Below are 18,956 nucleotides of genomic sequence, written 5' to 3'. Positions count from 1 at the left end.
CCAGTGTTCACCTTCTTGTCCCCTCGTTTCTCCCCCTCCTTTCGTCACCTACACGGGGTCTTTCGACTGTCACTCTCTCAAATCACGCTCACTCTCAACGCTCGCTCTCTCGCACTTGTGGCCTCGCCCTTCCTCTTAGGGTCGTCGCACTCAGCCATTCCTTTTTCTGTTTTTTAAACCTTGACAAAAAAAAATCCACAAGCTGCGGATTACGCTCCTTTTCTTGGCTTTCCTGCTACTCGTAGTCAGGACTAACCAGCACATTCATTTCTCTTGGACCCCGTTTGGTGTGTGTGTTGATCGCATTTGTTTCTCGCCTCGAACTTTCGGGCAAACTCATAGGAGGATCGACAAGACGAAAAGCCGAATTCGCCAACTTCTGGTATCATCGTAACGGTTTTCCAACCTCCCGCTTCCTCGCAACAAGACCTTCCGACTAGCGTCTTTACGACATCGTCTTACACCGCGCATCGCCTCGCAACCACCTCGCGTGTCGATTTTTCGACGCCAACACGAATAGATCAATCAACTTGTCGTAGTAGGAACGTACTCTGTGACGGTATAAGAAAAGGAATCAACAATTTCGTCGCCAAATTCGCCAGATTCGCCAACCTGACTCACGGAGATCTGTCTAAGCCGTAGAAACGCACTCACTCAACACATCCCGAACCTGAACTCTGCCGGTGGTGCTGGACATCGACGACGGAATATCGTAGGATCTCTGTGTTGTAGCAGCCTCGAATCAGCATTGCTGAGGATCAAACCCGAAGTCTCTTAGACATTGCCGAGCCCGGTCGAAAAACATCGCCAACTCTCTCACCGAGCCACCGCCGAAGCCTCCACCATTGAAATCCGTCACGTGTCCAGGGAACCAACTCCCAGCCACTGGAAAGCGCAAAAGCTGACGGAAGAAAATCACCTGGAAAGATCAAACTTTTTGTCGTCATTCCGAACAGATTTGCAGGACCCTTTTGTCTCTGACATCTGACCCTGATTTCATTGTTGAAGAGTCCAAAAGAAGAAGTCACAGGTGAGTCGGGTTACACCTGCTCCTTCCTTCCCTCCCTCCATCACCAACTTCACCGACGACCCAATCAGCACCTCGCTTAACCCATCGCACCTTCCCTTCACTTTCTGTTGCTTCCTGCCTTGCTCCTTCCTCGGTGAATAGCAGCCGGGCCTCCATATTACCCACGCGTCGCATCTCTTCTCTGCCTGAGAACTTCCTCACCCACAACACACAACACACCACACCGCACTACACCTCGACGGAAAACTCACAAATATCGTTTGCGCAAAGCTGACCTTCTCAAAGATCTCTCATTCTCCAGCCTTCCTTCAAGAATCCAACTGGGCTTGGACTTTCTTCAGATCTTTTTCAAGACCAGCAAACGGACTTGTCTTTCAGTCGAATTTTTCTACTTTGATACCCATTCAACCCTTGTATCACCTTATCTCACCTCACCCTTCACATCTCTTCACCACAACCTTCCCCTCGACAATATTCATCAATCGCCACGATGAAGTTGTCCAACACCCAGGCTCTGGCTCTTGTCAGCGCCCTCATCAACAGCGCCGAGGCTTTCTGGCGCATGGAGTGCCCTGGCCGCGTTGGCCTTGCTCGTGTCGACCCTCTCATGTCCTTTGGTGGCGCCGCTCCTCACGTTCACGCTATTCACGGTTCTGGCGGTAAGTTTAATGAATCCTTCTGATATTTGAACTATGCGCCTGCCTTCTTATCGCCACAGCATCACTATTATTTTATTTCCATGGGTCGCTTACTCCAGAATCAGGCATCTCTCCTACCGCTGACTTTGGCGACCTTACCGCCAGCGACTGCACTTCCTGCCGTGTCAAGCAGGACAAGTCGGCCTACTGGCACCCGGCCCTGTACTTCCAGGACTCTGCCACTGGAGAGTTCGAGCTTGTTGATCAAGTTGGAGGATTGCTTGCGTAAGTCTCTCATTGCTCTCGAAGCAGCACACAAAGTACTTGATACTGACTGCACCAGGTACTACCTTCTTAATGGAAAGGATATCAAGGCATTCCCCCCTGGCTTCCGCATGATTGCCGGCGACACCAACCGCCGCAACTACACTGCTGGAGACCCTTCCAAGCCCGACCCCCAGAAGTCCGAGTGGGCTATCCTCGGCCAGACTGACCAGTCTGTTCTTCGTCAGCGTGCCATTGGCTTCAACTGCCTCAACTATGGCCGTGACCCCGAGGGCACCCTCTACCGTCACTTCCTTCCCGACAAGACTTATCTCGATGCCAACTGCGCTAATGGCGTTCGGTTCGAGATGATGTTCCCTTCGTGCTGGAACGGAAAGGACGTCGACTCCACTGATCACAAGTCTCACATGGCCTACCCTGACCTTGTCATTGATGGTACCTGCCCTGATGGATTCGAGACCTCGACCCCCAACCTTCTGTACGAGGTCATCTGGAACACCTACGCCTTCAAGGACCGCTCTGGCCGCTTCGTCATTGCCAACGGTGATACTCAGGGATATGGATACCACGCCGACTTCATTTCCGGTTGGGATGAGGACTTCCTCCAGTCTGCCGTCGACACCTGCACCAACCTGTCCGGTCGCATCGAGGACTGCGCCGTCTTCAGTCTCCAGGACGAGGCCACTTCCAAGCAGTGCGAGATGAAGGTTCCCGATCTCGTCGCCAAGGACAACGTTACCGGCCCCGATGCCCAGCTTCCTGGAAACTGCCCCATCACCTACGCTGACGGCTCGTCCGAGGGCGGCAACGCTGACCCCGTGAGCTCCACTTCCACCATTGCGGCTCCCACCGTTCCCACTCTCACCTACAAGCCTGGCAAGACCGCTACCTCCAACCCTCTCCCCGGTGAAGTGTTCAAGGAGACTGGCAAGATTCCCTACGGCTCATCCAGCTCTGTCTCCGAGACGGTTGCTGCTGAGGCCGTGGCCACCCCTACTCCTGAGCCTACTCCCACTCCCGAGCTCACTCCCACCCCGGTCTTTGAGCCCATCACCACTTCTACTCCGGCCAGCTCCTCTGCTCCGGGTATGTCTTGCGTGTCTACTCAGACCATCACTGCGGTCAACACCGTTTCCATCATCTGCTGGGAGGAGGACATTGTCTACGTCACTGAGTACGAGGATATCACGTCTACCCTGACTGTGACTCCTACTCCGTCGGCCTCGGCTCCCGCCATGCGCGCCAAGCGTCACCTTCACCAGCACCGTCATCACCACGTCTAGGTGATGAAAACGTGTTTTTTCAATTTCTGGAGTTGAGACTCCCTCTTGTATCTGGGTGCGAAAAAAATCAGGGTTGCGGACGTCGTTTTTAAGGGACGCCACATCAGGATGTGGCGGTCTTATTCTCTCTATCCAGTGGAAAACCTAGCCCATTGAGATGATTTGGCTTCCCATTGGTTCTCTCGCATCTTGCTCAAGGACATTATCGTTGTTGTCTGGACATTCTGAGCAGACGGACACTTTTTTCCTTCTTGGTGGTAGCTAGCAAGGTTCGGGCACGACATGGCCTGCGTCATGAGTTTACGGCAATCATTAGGAGGCAAATCATCAAGTTGAGTTGGTCCTTATAACGTGTTTCTTCTTTTCATGGTAGTCCGAGTGAGGCGGGCGTCGTAAGGGGGGGATTGCATTTGCATCGCATTGATTGCGTCCATGTTGTAGGCGTTGTAGGTTGATGTTTGAGAGATACCTATTCGCATTAAGGTTATTCCAACGAATCCATCCACAAGACACTTCCCTCCCGGAGCCATTGCGTGAGAAGTTATCGCCCGTCTAACACCAGGTCGCCCCTCCACTTCTATCAGTAGCATATGTGACAGAAGCCCACATCGCTTGATGTTCGGCCTTGCATGCCATTATGGTCCCACTGTTGACTGACCTCCTGATGAGTCGATGATAAAATGTCAAAAATTAAGCATAGTATAGGCAGGGAAGCAGAACAGTAGTCCATGTCTGAATATGGCCAAATCTCGCGCTAGCAGACTGAGTCAACGACAACTGAAAACGCAAAGTAAAGGACGGGCAACATCTAAATAAAAACGAATTCATTCTTACTCCGCCTTTGCCTGGCACATTTCATAAGAACTCAGAATCCTGCCATCTATACAGTTTCCCTAAATGCATTTTGGAGAATATGAGCGTGGGTTTCATCATCACCGTTCTTTCAGTAGGGGAAGATACCTTAGGAGGAGGTACCTTATTCAACACGACCCGTGGTCTAATCGGGGCGTGCCTGTCTACCATCAGCCATGTCGCCTTCCCACGGAAGGAACCACCCGACCGAGGGAAGGCGCCGACTGGATATGATGGTTAGGAAGGAGAAGGACAACCTGGGCGCCCACATCCCCAGGTTACTATTAAAGTATTAAACTCCTTCCTGGCAGATTGTGATGTTTTGTCTTGAGGATTTTGAAGAAGTTGGTAAGGGAACTCAACACATCACGTCAATCGGATCAGAGGAAGGTTTTAGGTTTATCTAGCATTCGGCGAGGGGGATATCTCTTATGATCTCCTTGATGGACTGCATCCATAGTGGTATCAGAACGAAGTGCTCCTGTCAACATCAACCTCCATTTTGGTACCGTTTGGTTTGGGTGTGAGTCATATGACACCTTGCTGTGCATCGTGGAACGGGGCTTTTTTACTGTCTCAGTCGTGCGCCTTTTCCTGAGGCTTCGCGCGATATGGATGCGAGATAACCTAAAAGATAGCCATTAGGTGTCTTGCCTAACGGAAGTGAATTGGCAGGGTCTGGAAGGTTTCGTGACAATCAAGGTGGAGCAGGAAGCAAATAAGGTATCTAGAGAAGCTCTTAAGAGTTGTCACCATCGGGTCAGCTGTGTGCTGTGTCGGATAAGGTAAATCTGCCTGCCAAGGGTGTACGAGACGTCAAGAATGGAGATGAGAAGCCCACGAGCAGCTCTCCTGAGTCATTCAGGAAGTTGGGCAGGTGGCAGATTTCTGAGTTCTCTATAAGCGGACTCCTTTAAGGGCATCAAGCGGGGATCAAAGGAAAAGAAATTAGTCCTTCTTCGTACAGGCGGAAAAGACTCAATCTGCTGACATGTGTAGGTATCTACAAGATACATAACCCCCTGGCGGCCGCCAAAACCAAACGGCTTAATAGGCGAGCTTGCCTCACAACAACTTGACAAACCCACGCCAGAGACCCTCGGACGAGAAGACACCTTCCGGATCGACCTCGCGAGCGATAGTCTTGAGCCGACGCACATTCTCCTCGCCGTACCCGGCATAGACCTTGTCCGTCTGCGCTGCGGACGCGTAGTTGATGTACAGGTAAGGGTGCGAGATCTCAGACTCTTGGGCGTAGGTTTCCATGCGGGAGAGAACGTTTGCCGTCATTTTTCCCACGGCTGCGTCGTCTTGGGCGTTGGACCAGGCTGTTGAGACGAGGAAGACTAGGGGGAAAAGAAGTGGACGTTAGCCTAGGGGGAGGATCAAGTGGAGAAAACTTGGATATGTGATGGGTGAGGGGAGTTCAGAGGGTGTTCAAAGGAGGGAGGGATGAAGAGCGAGTATTGGACCACTTACTGTAGAGTGGCTCATCTTGGTCGATGCCGAGTGCGTTGCCGCCGCGCTGCTTCATCGCCTGGATGGCGGTCGTCGAGAGAGGGTAGCAGATGAGGTTCGGGGCCAGGCCTTCGACGCTGGAGATTGCTGAGACTTCTTCTCTGAAGATTGCAAAAGCCTGGGTGAGAAGGGCTCGAGAGGGGAGGGTGCTAATTGTGCCGAAGAGGTGGCTGAGAGGGAGACATTGATAGTCAGCACGTTTCTTGCAGTCCTAGTAGGTGAATGAAATAGGGACTTCAGAACATGGTGAAGAAATAAACAGAAACAGTAAGACATACCGCGTGGTACCTAAGATAGGCGGCTGCAGCGTCCCAGTAAGATTCGCCATGGACCCCAACCTCGCGGTCCTCGTTGTCGAGGGAACACTACGAATAGCCCTGAAGACCGCCGGCTCTGCGACCGCCGGGTCAGCGTACCACTCCGACCCCATGAGCGAGAAGGCGCCCGAGGCCTGGTTGTACATATAATAGAAGTCATAGGCCATGTCCATGTCGGCGGTGAGTTGGGGGTTCGTGAAGAGGTCGTGGATGGCGTCGAGGGCACGCTCGGTTGTGTTTGCGGAGGTGTATGTTGCGCGCTGGCTGGATACGGCATCTTGGGGGAAGACGCGGACGGTGAAGGCTGTGACGATGGCGAAGTTGTTGCTGCCGCCGCGGAGGGCGAAGTAGAGGTCCGGGTTGCTTGTTTCTGAGGCTGTTGTGATTGTGCCGTTTGCAAGGACGACCTTTCGGTGAGCTTGTTAGTGATGTTTTGTTCTCTCCTGGCTTTTCTGATGGGGCGAGAAGGAATGCAAAATGTGACAGGGTGTTATGTTTCAACTCACCTCGTACTCGTAAACGTTATCCAAAGCCCAACCGTACCGACTCGAGAAAGGCGACGTTCCCCCGCCGAGCGTGAACCCGCCGATACCAACAGTCGCGGACCGGCCACCCACGTAGGACAACTGCCTCCCCTCGAAAGCTTGATAGACCTGAATCACCGTCGCGCCACCACCGATCCTAGCACGCGTGGGGGCTTCGGTGCCGTTACCGACGACTTCGACAGAGTTCATGCGGTCGAGGTCGATAGTGACGCCGGCAATGGAGTTGGAATCGCCCGCGTTACGTGAGTGGCCGCCGCCCTTGACGGCAAAGTGGCACCAACTATCGACGAGGGTCTTGAGGATGAGGGAGACGTCGGGCGCGGTGATGGGTTCGACGCGGCATGCTGGGCGGACTTCTTGCTGTTTGGCGTCCCAGATTGCAAAAGTTGTGTCGTTTTCTGGGTAGTGGAAGCGGGAGGGAGGGAATGTGGCGGAGAGCTGGGCGCACTGGTTTGATGGAAAGAGAAATCCTCAGCTTCATGTGCCGTTTCTGGAAGATAGAAGATAGACCTATAAAAAGAAAGGTTTGGAAAACTTACGGCTTGCACGCATGACGCTGAGACTGGTGCGGCAAGCTGTGATCTTTTTAGATGCCAGTCGGTTGGGATTTCGGCTGCTGCAGCTGGTACGCCAATGGCAGCGGCGGAGCCGGCTAGGAGGCAAGGGGTGAGTAGTCCGGTAGGGTGCATCTTCACAACTTGAATACTTCGCGGATCGAGAAAGATACATGGCGACGGCTGTCCGCAGATCTTATACTTCTGAGTTCTGGGTCCTTCTATCGGAGGGCCGCCATTGAGGTGCAGCGGAAAATTCGAGTTGTCAATATCAGAACGCTGACACCACACAGAGAGTCGGAGACCTCGTACGGGACAGCATATTGGGATTGCTGATGATTTTCGGCGGTATGGAGATTATGTCCCTTGCTGACAAGATCCTTGGGGATTGAAGAGGAATATAAACGCTTGGCCTCGGAGTGCCCAAGAAAGAAGAAGAAAAAGCGATGACTGAGCCTTGTTCATCCAACTTGGCAGGTGACATTGAATCGGGAACATAACTCGCTACATGCAGATCAATTTCAAAAAAGGGAACTACCACCAATTTGCCTCCTTCTGGTTTCAACATGACGTTACGGCGGAAGTATCCGAAAGTGGATTTCCTACGAGGAGGCCCCTAGGGACGGAGCCTAATAATTGGTTCAGAACTTGCCGAACCATAGAGGGTATCTTGTTAGCCTTCGGTCCCGTTACTACTTTTTTGTCACTGGAGAATCTATGCTAGACCCAGTCTATCAATAATCACATTGGCTTCCCATTATGGGGTACATATGGAGAGTAACTACATGTACTAAAGGGACAATCGGACTTGCCGTGAGAGTACGTCACCTCGAGGCTATATTAATGCTTAGTGAGTGAGATGAAATGCCTCGCAGAGGCAGATTCAATCAATGGCTGTAATTCCAGGAACTACGACTGAATTTCTGCGGTGCGGCAAGAATATCAATGGAAAGCCAAAACAAAGCTCCATGTGTCTGGTAGGATGGGAAGGACGTGCCGCTCGCCAATGTCTCCTCGCTGTTGAACACATGCTGCCTAGATGACGAATGCTTCTTGATCTGAGAAACTGTATCAGCCATTTTGGTCATCAAAAGACAATCACCCTTACGACGGCCTCATTCGAGCTTCCATCTTCTACCACTTACGGCATCTTCGGGGCGGATCAATTCGCTTCGTAGTATTGCGGAAGCAAACGAGAGCTTGTCGGGGGCAACGAAGTTATCTAGATGATCCACCTCTGGGCTTAGCAACTCTTGGAATTAAGCTATGGTGGAGGACCCGGGAGATCGGCGAGTTAAAGGAAACCTAGCAAAGTGGTTGTCATCATTATCTAGAAGGTATTATGCAGAACTATTGAGTATATACGTAGCGCCATAACAGGTGACAATCTAAGCATGGCTGGAGTTATCAATAAGTCCGGTTGTCGATGACACCCCCGTTTGCTGACATGAAGGTTGTGGCCCTTGGCGTTCCTCATGCTTGTCTTACCCCCGACCTCTTTCTCTATAATTTGAGTCCGCACGCTTGTAAGTAAGAATGCAAAGCTATATATTTTTGTTCAAACGGCGATAATCACTCCGGATCGCCTGGCGGTCGGTGAGAAGATGACTTTTTTCCTCCTGAGAACCCCACCTCACCAATGCCAAAATTGCTCAGAATGGGTTTTAAAGATTTCTCTACCACAACGGCTCCGGCTAGCAACTAATTTTCAGAAGTTTTACAGCTAATAATGTCACCCAGGCGTTGTATGAGTCTCTAGACTAAGACATTATTGGGCTAATTCATCCCAAACTGAGAGGCAAGCAATAAACACCATCGCAGAGGGAGTTCACCGAAGCATTTGTCCCACAATCTATGTTTATTCGGAACAATTTGCAGGTGATTCCAACAAACAATCAAAATCACCATGACCGTCTGCAGATCTCGAGTGGGATGAAGGGTAGTTGAGAGTAGCGACACTAGGCGAGACCAAGGTTGCCTACCAACGTGCTTCTAGAAGCTGCATGCCACCCACGCCCAACAAACACAACCCCGCCATGGTGGACTGGCCCGAGAATTCCGTGTCTGGCTAGGATTCTCCAACTTTGGACGAACAGGCGGAATTGGCCTCTTGTCGTTGGGCGACTATTCCAAGGATTTGAGCTTTCCCCTCATTCTTGTCATGCACGCGGCCCCATCTTTCTTCGGACGGCGATCCTCCGCGCATCTGGGGCCTCACCGTTGATGGCGTCGTATTTCTCCTGGATGTGACGGTGGCAGCCCACCAACAATTGAAGAGTATTTTGTTTCTTTTGAGGTTCCCCCTCACGGCCTGGTCCAACGAACCTAGATTCGTGAGGGGGCGTTGAGCTTTTCCGTGTCACTACAAACGGCGGGTTGGCCGGCAGGGTTCGTCTCTAGATCAACTTTGGATCATCTACCTTCCACAGTAACCTTACGCGATGGGCCCAGGATTTTGGAATAACCGGCCCAAGATGCGTCGTGAGCGAAGAACGGCGATCGGCGCTGTCACCTTATTCTTGGCCACCGCGTGGCCATCCGCCCATGCCCAGCAATGGAACTGGGATGGACTTGGGGTATGTTGCATTCTTCCACTTCGCGTTCGATACGACTGAGGGGTTGTCGGATGGGATGGTGGTGGGTACGATGAAGTTGGCAGATCATGTTGCATGCGTCTAGGATGTTTGTCTTCCCGTCTATATGATCCCTCAAAGCCACTTTTCGGGTTCCTTCTTTCTCATCCCGCCGGCTCAGCTCTTCTCCAGCATCGTCTTGCAAATCTTGTGGAGAAAGTACAGCTCTGTAGCGAGGTCGCGATAACTGAGAGCCTTCGATACCAGACCTGCCATAAGTTGGAACCCCTCGACGTATTCGCAATGCGCTCGGCCATCCTCGCCGCCGTAGGCCTGTCCTCTACGGCCGCGGCACTTGTCAGCCGCGACGGCAAGACCGGCCGTCTTCCCGCGCTGGGGTGGAATTCGTGGAACGAGTACGGGTGCGACATCAACGAGACGGTGTTCCTCACTGTCGCGCAGCACATTGTGGACTTGGGGCTGAAGGATCTGGGGTACGAGTACGTCAACATTGACGACTGCTGGAGCGACAAGAAGCTGCGGAGGGATAACGTCACCAAGGAGATCGTTGTCGACAAGGTGAAGTTTCCGCAGGGGATCAAGCATACGGTGGATAAGATCCACGAGTTGGGGTTGAAGGTTGGGATCTACAGTGATGCGGGTGAGTTGAATCTCTGCCGTCTTTGGTATTGCTGAGGATGCCAAGTTGCGCGAGGACTTCGTGAAGGCCGTTGGTTGTGATCCATGTTGCGAGAATGCTGGATGCTCTAGTGTTCGGTCTTGCGACAACGTGCTGACGCAACTATCATAGGAACTTCTACTTGCGGTGGTTTCGAGGGATCGCTAGGCTACGAAGAAATCGACGCCGCCACGTTTGCGAAATGGGGTATCGACTGTAAGTTCCATCACCGTTCACCGTTCCACTCTCCCTGCGTCAACGTCATCCCTCAACTTAACCCCTCCAAACCCCTCCATCGTCCCTTAGACTCATCGCAAAACACATTATCGGATCAACGTTCTAACAGGCAATTCACTTTCTCCACAGACCTAAAGTACGACAACTGCAACGTCCCGAAAGAATGGTTCGACGACTGGAAATACGTCCCCGAACTCTGGCTCGGCGGACCCCCCAACGAAAACCAAGACAACGGCGACCCCGTCAACTCCAAGACGGGTCTCCCGGCCCCCGCAGGCTACGACTGGTCGACCTCCTTGACAGCAGAACGCTATCGCATCATGCGCGACGCCCTCCTAGCCCAGGAAAGGACGATCCAGTACTCCCTCTGCGCCTGGGGCCACGCCCACGTCGAGGCCTGGGGTAACGAGACGGGCCACAGCTGGCGCATGTGGGGCGACATTTACCCAGAGTGGTACGGCCAGCACCAGTGGTCCTGGGGCCTCATGCCGATTTTGAATCACGCTGCCTTCTGGAGCGGTCCCGACGTGAACGGGTTCTGGGGCCACGGGGACTGGGACATGCTCGAGGTCGGCAACGGGAACCTGACGCTGCAGGAGAGCAGGAGCCATTTCGCGTTTTGGGCCGCGCTGAAGAGTCCGTTGATCATCGGGACAAAGTTGGAGGGCATTCAGCCCGAGATTTTGCAAATCTTGTCCACGAAGGAGCTGGTGAAATTCAATCAGGATCCGGAGTTCGGGGCCGCGGCGCAGCCGTATAAGTGGGGGCTGAACCCGGACGGAGCGTGGAACATTACGCACCCTGCCGAATTCTGGTCCGGGGCTTCAGTGGAGGGGACACACGTGTTTGTGCTCAACACGCTGAGCGGCACCGAGAAAAAGACGGTCGCGTTCAAGGATGTTCCTGGGCTGGAGGCCGGGAAGAAGTATGTTGTGCACGACATGTGGACTGGCAAGGATCTCGGCGTGTTTGAGGACGAGTACATCGTGGAACTGCAGAGTCACGATACGGCTGCTTTGAGGATCAACGAGGTCAAGTGCGTGAAGAGGGCGGCACGGGGATGATGGAAGAGAAAGGGATCCGGCCCGAGGGGGCAGGGATGGGTTGGTCACTTGGGTTCGGGGGCGTGTTCAAGAGTCTATTGGGTCGCAGATGCAAGGGGCAGAATAGACGTCAATTGCGATGATTCTGCAGAGAAGAAACCGCACAATGAGCCATGATGCGACTCCTGAATCGAGAAAAGCTGGTTGATTTATGTTCAGCGCCGATGGATAACATGAAAACATCCACCATGGAAAACTTTCTCACAAAATACCAGAAAACGCAACGGTGTTATGTACGACCTTGTTTACCTCTGCCGATAGCACGCAATCTCATCTCGCATTTGATTAAACCCGCTGCCCAGCTACCCGCCTCGCGCATACCAGCAGCCCACGAAGCTATTCCCAAAACTCACGCGTCGCCACCCCGCCGACCCGGCAAATTCATATTACCTCACGTTCCCGCAGCACCACCTCTGCTGATCCTCGCTTCTAGCCCTGTTCTGCGTGTAAGGTCGACTTCGGATGGGTGACTGGCCGAAGACGAGGACGTGAGTACCCAAGGAGGATTTTGCCCTCCTCCCTTCCATTGGAATGCATTCCCCAGGACGACGGGATGACAACGCATTCCCGGTGGCTAGATTAGACTGAGACCTCAACCCACCACTCGATTACCCTTTCCAAACAAAAAAACCAAACATGGCTACAGTCATCATCACGGATGGCGGTTGGTTGGGTCTGGGCAGCGCCGCAACGAAAGGACCCTTTGAGGCAGAGGTATGCTGCCAGCCATTTCCATTTTGTGAGGCGGAAATCCGTGTCATCCATCTTTTCTTCGTCCTCGTGATTCACCTCCAGGCCGTGTTCAATCTCCTCTCTTTCGCTCTGTACGAGTGTTCTTACTATTCTGGATTTGGTTCTCATTCTTTCCTACACTTGTTTACACACTACTTACCATTTGCCAGAAGTGCTCACCAGACCGTTGTTCACTTTCCATCTTTCTTAACTCTTCCTAATCTAATCCCTAATACGAATATTTGGAGAGAGTAACACAGAAGACGAAAGAAGGGGGAAGCCGACTGTGAATACCCGAGAACACACTCACACCATGAGAGACCCGATATCTGGCCAGTGATCTCATCACCTTCAGTCCCTCAGTCAACCATTAGATCTCGTCTTCAGAACACCAAACCCACACAACCATATCACAACATCCCAGTCTCTTCCCGGAGATGTCGAGCCTGCTACTCCGCATCCGCGAGGAGGTAGATGGGGGAGGGGGCGGAAGCGGCGGCGGCGGCGGCATGACCCTACCACTCGTTCTCGCCATCGCCATAGGAGGCGGCGTCCTCCTCTTCATATGCCTCGCCTTCTTCCTCATCGCCCTAGCAGGCCGCCGCCACCGAGCCCGCGCCCGAGCCCGATCGACGACGCCCAGAACAAGACTCGACCTCGACTCGGATGGCGGCTCCATCCGCACGCCCAGCCCGCGTCCGCGGCGCCTCACGAAGCCGAAGCCGGGCGAGCCGTACGCGGACATGGTCGAGGTCCAGGGGAAGAAGCAGCCTCCCCACCGCTCCCTCTCGTCCATCATCAGCGTGCCCAGGAGCAAGAGCTGGAGCGTCTTCAGCAGCACGCCTTCGGAAGGTGCTGGCGGGCAGCAGCGTGGAGGACACCTGAGAAGGAATAATAGCTGGATTGACGAGGATGCGATTCACGGGCCCAGAGTGCAGAGTGATGGTCGGCGGCTGAGTATCCGCGACAGCTTCATACTACGCACGCCGACGTTACCGGATCTGTTCGGGCACAAGGGCGAGGGGGATGGTCATTTCGACGACGACTGTGTAAACTACTCCATTGAACAGCCTCGGCCGGTCAGCATGCCGGCACAGCGTGGCCAGCCTTTGCGGATGCCGTTGCCGAGGACGGCATCGTACGAGCTGGCCGAGAAGCTGGCGGCTGCGGCGAGGGGGGGACCGCCCGTACTTCCAACCCCACAGGGACCGGTACCTCGACCGGTGCCGTTGCAACGGCTGCGGCACAAGACGACGGAGTCGGATCTGGCTGAGATTTTGCGTTCTACGGAAGAGAGACTGCAGCTCGGGACACCAACAAATAGCCGGCCGGCCACACGACAGAGGGCTGCATCGGCATCAGCTGGGTCCAGCGTCAAGACACCGCGAGGGTCGCCGACAAAGTCGCAGTCTCCCATTAAGGCTCAGTCACCGATCAAGATCCCGTCACCAGTCAAGAACCAGTCGCCTGTCCGGTCACGATCTCCGGCAAAGACTCAAGTGCTGTCACACGTTGGCCAGGCGTTGGACCTTAACGCCCAGCGAGCTCGAACACCCAGCCCGTCGAAGCGAATGGTTATTCCAATGCTTGTCCAGACTCCAAACCACCACAATAGGAACACTTCACAGTCTTCGGCTGTCTCAGATGCGGATAGTCTGTTTGGCGAAACGACCCCGGAAGTTGAACACATCTTGCCAACAGGACTTTCGAGCCCCAGCAGACGATCCGAGCATGAGTCCCCGACCAAGCCCACCGACAACGGCGCATCGATAGAATCTCCTGGCAGCGATGCCTCATCGTCTCTGTCAACCTTGTATAGCGTTAACGAACCCGAGGATGACAGCAAGACCGGCGGTACTGGACACGCAGACAGCACCCCCCGCGGCAGGAAACCCAGGAGCCTTTTCATCGATACTCAAATATGTGACCCTTTCATCACACCAGGCCCGCCAGAAGTGCCTCCAAGGAGCCCCAAACGCCAGTCTTCCAGCTTGCCGCCTCTCCGACGCATGACGCCACCCGAAGAGGAGATCCTGAACAGAACACCTACAAAGGTGACATCTGTTGCCAACTCTCCTATACCAAGACCGTTGGACGTCATCAAGCGCAGCAGCACGGCCGACCAACTCCAGACGCGGTACTCCATCATGATGCAACCATCCGACCTGGCAGCATCGCCTGAGACCATTCGCCCGAAGAGCGTCATGTCGATGAAGCCCGTCTTCCTCGTCTCAAGTAACAGCGTTGTGAGCATGAGAGCCAGCCCTGGCACGTCTCCTGAGGACAATGGCAGCAGGCCAGCGATGCCGAATAACAGGTTGACGTTCGGCCCAAAGGCACCTGTCTTCCCACCGCCCTTGGCCTTGAAAGCTGGCCTGGGATCACCAAACCGAGAGGCCTTGAGAATGGGTAGCCCAGGCGGAAAAATATCGCCATCACGCGGCAGCCCTTCCCCTCCAGGTCGTGCTGGTCGTCAATCGACCGACTCCGCCGCATCTCCCGTTCCTAGCTCGCCAACTCGAAGACCACTGCCGAGCCCCGACCTGTCAAAGGGAGGATCTCCGACACCAAGGCGATATAAGCGTGGGATGGCTAGTCCAATTCGTGACCGTGCATTGTCCAGACAGCCGACGCCAAGAGAATCCCGCGTCGAGCGCGTTCTCTCGAGCTCTGATTGCCCTTCGATCGTGCTGAAGCCATCCAGCTCACCCAAGCGGAACTCATACCATCGCGACTTCGCGGTAATGGGGCTTCAGTCAACCGTGGCTCAGCTTCGGCGAATGAATAGCCAAATGAGTACCTTCAGCGCCGGTTCATCTATTTCGGATCCGGATAGTCCGACACTACCAAACTTGAGAGGAGGCGGGTTCAGCCCCGACAGGAGCAACAGTCGCGTAAGCAAAATGGGTCGACAAAACTACTTGTCTTTAGGCACGAGCCCAGGCTCAGCGAAGCGGACCAAGTCCATCAAATCGGCTAGAAATTCAATCGCCGTGCTCAAGAGCCGACCAGGGGGAAACAAGCATCTTGATTCGCTACGCGCTGCAGTTGAAGAAAAGGAAAATGAGAGAAGAAACGGTTCTCTGATTCGAGGCCCCCGGCCGCTCAACCCGACACCCAGAAGTGCCGGACGAGGGTTGGCTAGAGACAGCGTAGTGACTGTGGAGAGTCCCACGAGGAGAAGAATCTCCAGCGTCGATACCGAAGACCAGAAGCGTCTGGAGAGGCCGATCAAGCATCAAGATAGCGGTACCAGCTTGGGTGCGTACGGGAAAGAGGACTACCTGTTAAGCTCCCCAGACAGCCTCACTGCAGGGGCTGAAAGACAGAGCCCAAACATGAGGGTCTGAGTCTCAGAGTCTGGGGAATTTTCTTTTGTCCCATAGTGATCCATATTGATTAAGGGGTGTTGCGTTCAGCGACGGTTAGCGAGCACTTTCTTCAGGATTGAATATTTCTAAGCTGAGCACGGCGTCATTGTAATACCTAGGCAGTAGGCCATTAGCAAAATTCAGATACAAGCATCACTCAAATCAACGAATTATACCACAAAAGAAAACCATATTCCCTCCAAACTAAAACCTAATAGTTGATTGGGATTTTATGCGAAAAAGAATGGTATTCTTACGTCGGTTTTATGAGCCCGAGTCTTATCCATGGTATCAAGTCGTCCCTCGTAAACTCCCAAGCCTCATTCGCAGTATGCACCTATGATTCGTCGACCCGCGGGCGCTTATTGCCCGGGTCGTCATGGCCATTGACGCCGTTGTTGGCCTCATCGTGACCGCGAACCCGACCTGCTCCCTCTCCAAGCTGGCCGCTTTCCTCATCCTCATTGCCATTCTGACCGATCCAGTTGCCGTCGGCGTCGAAGTGCTCGTGGACGTTCTCGGCTGTAATCCAGCCTCCGCTACCAGGGAAGGCAGGAGGCAGGCCTCCATCGGCGGCGCCGTACAAGACTCCTTCGTATCCCTCAACTGGCTCATGCTCGCCCTCGAAAATGATCCGGCTGTCCTCTTCCTCATCATCCTCGTCGACAGGGTCGGGGTGAAGATCTGAGCAGGCTGAGATAGCGTCGTAGAACTTCTGAATATCGGCCTGGGCGCCATCAGTGACCGCAGGGACGAGAGTCAGATCGATCGTATCGAAGTCGTCATCGCCGTCACCGCCGTCGGCAAGTTGCAGCTGCATCCAGATAGCCTGAAGAGTAGCACCTCCGGAGATGGATCCGACCGACTTCACGGCGTGAATAGAGATGGAGGGGTAGGGGATCTGAACGCCAGCTCCTTGGGTCGAAGAGAAGATGGTGAAGGTCCTATGACGCAAATTAGTATAGAGTAACGCCCGTTTCGGTGGTAGCAAACATACTCTGAAGAGACAAACACGGAGACATGCTGCTCCACGAGCTCTTCAGTGGTTTCCTTCAAGGTCGTGCCATTGGGAGCAGAGGCAGCAGTCGAGACATCAGCTGGAAAGATGGCCAAGCTGCCCTTTTGCGACGCTGGGATCCATGCCTTGGCATCCTCGAGATGGAAATGAAGGACGGGCTTTCCTCCGAAGAAGGTCGCAGGAGTAGCCGACTGATACTCCTCAATTGGAGTAAAGTCTCCAAGAGAGGGAGGAGAGCGAATGGTTGTGGGCAGCATGTTGATGAAGTGTAAGAGATCCTTGAAAGGACTCTGCTTGGGCTGACCTGTGAGACCCTTCATGGTGGGGTGCTTGCCTTGGAGCTGGAGAAAGTGAAGCTCTTATCGCTATCACCACGTGATGATATTGATAAAGGAAGTGACATTCAGCAACTTCAACAAGAAGGAGTTGGGGGCTGAGGTATTCGAGGCGGTGGGGCGGCTGGGTGATCGATTATTGGTCAGCAAGGTTAGGTCGATCCGCACGCCCCACCTCAACGCTCGGTGGGGTCTGAGCTCTCCACCGACATTCTCCCAGAGTCCGATCGCACTCCGTTGCCTCGGATAGCTACGCACTCGCATCGTACCTCTTTCCATGGCGCAGAGCTGACGAATCCCCTCCAACCGGCGCAAACACTACAACCTGCAATCACGCTCTTGATCGGAATTTCTGAGTATCAGGAAACTCTAAAGAGGCCTATCGCTACCCTGAACGAGCTTGTATGACCCTCAAAACGGCTCATATAGTCCTGTTCCACCCTCATTTGCACACTGACACCTACGTACTCAAGGCCAGACTTGCTACCCACCATGTATAGCAACCGTACGTACCCTTCCGCTCCCTTTGTGTCTTTACGTAGCTCGAATTACTTATCATCGCGATAGGCTCCCATCCGCTCCTCGAGCAGGTCCCCTTGACCGTCTCTCCGTTCATTTCCCTCCCCACCGCGACAACACTCTCCTACAACTACAAGGCTATGCCCTCAGCCCTGCCCCCCTCAGCAATAGGCGTACCAGCCGCAGTCACCGACGATTCAGCAGCTGGAGACGCTGCCGCAAATAAACCCAAGTATGTGATCTCGCAGTCAGGACACGCAGCCCATCCGGATGATATCATCGCCTCGTGTCGCGCGCTACAAGCACACATTACAAAGATGCAGGAGGACGCCGAGCGCGACCTGCGGGACCTCGAGACCAGGATAAAAGAGCGAGAACTGGCTGAGAAGAGAAGAGTTGCGCCCGGCTGGCTGGACAGTGAAGCCCGGATACTCGAGCCGGAAAAGGTGGGCGGGCCATCCGAGGAGGAGGATGGGCATCATACATCAGCTGTAGCGGGGACCAGTGAGATGCCGTTGAACGATCAAGGTGCGGAGCTAGACCGAGTGTTTGGCGGGTTGAGCATGAAGTGAAGCCTCTTCGGCTGATTAAGATCTTTTGTTTTATTCGCGGGCGTTGTGCATGAAGGCCAGGGCGGCCTCATCTATTGATATCTTTCACACGGCCAACTTGCCGTCGCCGCGACGGATTTGGTTGAAATGGCAAACCATCTGCATGGGGGGGATCAGACAATACTTTGGCTACTGATGTTGCGACACGGAGTCGCTTGCGCGAGCCTGATCAAAAGCCAAGCCGAGCCAAGCCAGCCAGCCTGGGTGGAGCGCGGCTCCCTGAATACTTGTACACACTTGGCAATCTATTACACCGACTATAAGGAAAAGTATGGAGAGGGTCCAGCTGTATACAGTCTAAGCAGCCTTCAGGAGATGAGAACATCGTGCAAGCGGTATGCCTTCGTACGCCGCACTCCTAAGGATACTCCTCAAGGTGGTTGGACTTGTAGGTAATGACCTTCTCTTAATTGACAAGAGCGGAAACGCTCCGTCACAACTTGTCAATCTTTCCGTATTGAACCGAATACATACAGCCTCACACGCAAATCACTAGACCACATCATCAACCCGTCCAACCATCGTCGTTGTTCCTCAGGCTTCGTGCCTCGGCGCCCCCAGGGCAGAAGTAGGCGAACACCTGGAAGGCGGGATGCTAAGGAGACTCGATAATCGGGCCAAGTGTAGTAGATTACGTGACAACATGATATCGGAGTTTCTCGCCAAGCTTGGAAAGCCAAACCGAGGTACCTGAGGTCGTAGTTCACCGTAGAGTCTTGCCCCATAGGAAATCTCTCAGCGCCAATTGGGGCTGTA

At 53.8% G+C, this 18,956-nt stretch overlaps 6 protein-coding genes across 6 annotated transcripts; 4 read left to right on the top strand and 2 right to left on the bottom strand.

Moving 5' to 3' along the window:
* Positions 1–1,520: 1,520 nt before the first annotated feature.
* On the top strand, positions 1,521–3,236 carry CTAM01_10950 (uncharacterized protein; the record flags this gene model as incomplete). Its single annotated transcript, XM_060526962.1, has 3 exons — positions 1,521–1,689; positions 1,788–1,953; positions 2,012–3,236. The coding sequence occupies 3 exons, from the start codon at positions 1,521–1,523 to the stop codon at positions 3,234–3,236; spliced, it is 1,560 nt and encodes a 519-aa protein (XP_060378453.1).
* Positions 3,237–5,153: 1,917 nt separating this feature from the next.
* On the bottom strand, positions 5,154–7,157 carry CTAM01_10949 (FAD binding domain-containing protein; the record flags this gene model as incomplete). The annotated part of the gene is made up of 5 exons (XM_060526961.1): positions 5,154–5,434; positions 5,568–5,776; positions 5,885–6,330; positions 6,430–6,915; positions 7,008–7,157. The coding sequence occupies 5 exons, from the start codon at positions 7,155–7,157 to the stop codon at positions 5,154–5,156; spliced, it is 1,572 nt and encodes a 523-aa protein (XP_060378452.1).
* A 2,306-nt stretch (positions 7,158–9,463) lies between these two features.
* CTAM01_10948 (alpha-galactosidase) lies at positions 9,464–11,575 on the top strand (the record flags this gene model as incomplete). Its single annotated transcript, XM_060526960.1, has 4 exons — positions 9,464–9,598; positions 9,821–10,256; positions 10,407–10,490; positions 10,641–11,575. The coding sequence occupies 4 exons, from the start codon at positions 9,464–9,466 to the stop codon at positions 11,573–11,575; spliced, it is 1,590 nt and encodes a 529-aa protein (XP_060378451.1).
* Positions 11,576–12,783: 1,208 nt separating this feature from the next.
* CTAM01_10947 (uncharacterized protein) lies at positions 12,784–15,696 on the top strand (the record flags this gene model as incomplete). Its single annotated transcript, XM_060526959.1, has 1 exon — positions 12,784–15,696. The coding sequence occupies one exon, from the start codon at positions 12,784–12,786 to the stop codon at positions 15,694–15,696; it is 2,913 nt and encodes a 970-aa protein (XP_060378450.1).
* Positions 15,697–16,054: 358 nt separating this feature from the next.
* Positions 16,055–17,055, bottom strand: CTAM01_10946 (uncharacterized protein; the record flags this gene model as incomplete). Its single annotated transcript, XM_060526958.1, has 2 exons — positions 16,055–16,661; positions 16,715–17,055. The coding sequence occupies 2 exons, from the start codon at positions 17,053–17,055 to the stop codon at positions 16,055–16,057; spliced, it is 948 nt and encodes a 315-aa protein (XP_060378449.1).
* A 507-nt stretch (positions 17,056–17,562) lies between these two features.
* On the top strand, positions 17,563–18,161 carry CTAM01_10945 (uncharacterized protein; the record flags this gene model as incomplete). Its single annotated transcript, XM_060526957.1, has 2 exons — positions 17,563–17,575; positions 17,638–18,161. 2 exons carry the CDS (start codon positions 17,563–17,565, stop codon positions 18,159–18,161), a joined length of 537 nt encoding a protein of 178 aa, XP_060378448.1.
* Between the last annotated feature and the right edge of the window lie 795 nt (positions 18,162–18,956).

Source organism: Colletotrichum tamarilloi (assembly GCF_030869305.1).
Source record: "Colletotrichum tamarilloi strain Tom-12 chromosome Unknown Scaffold_54.1, whole genome shotgun sequence".
Taxonomy (NCBI): domain Eukaryota; kingdom Fungi; phylum Ascomycota; class Sordariomycetes; order Glomerellales; family Glomerellaceae; genus Colletotrichum; species Colletotrichum tamarilloi.
Note: the sequence above shows the minus strand (reverse complement) of the source record. Positions and strands in the feature narration are given on the sequence as shown.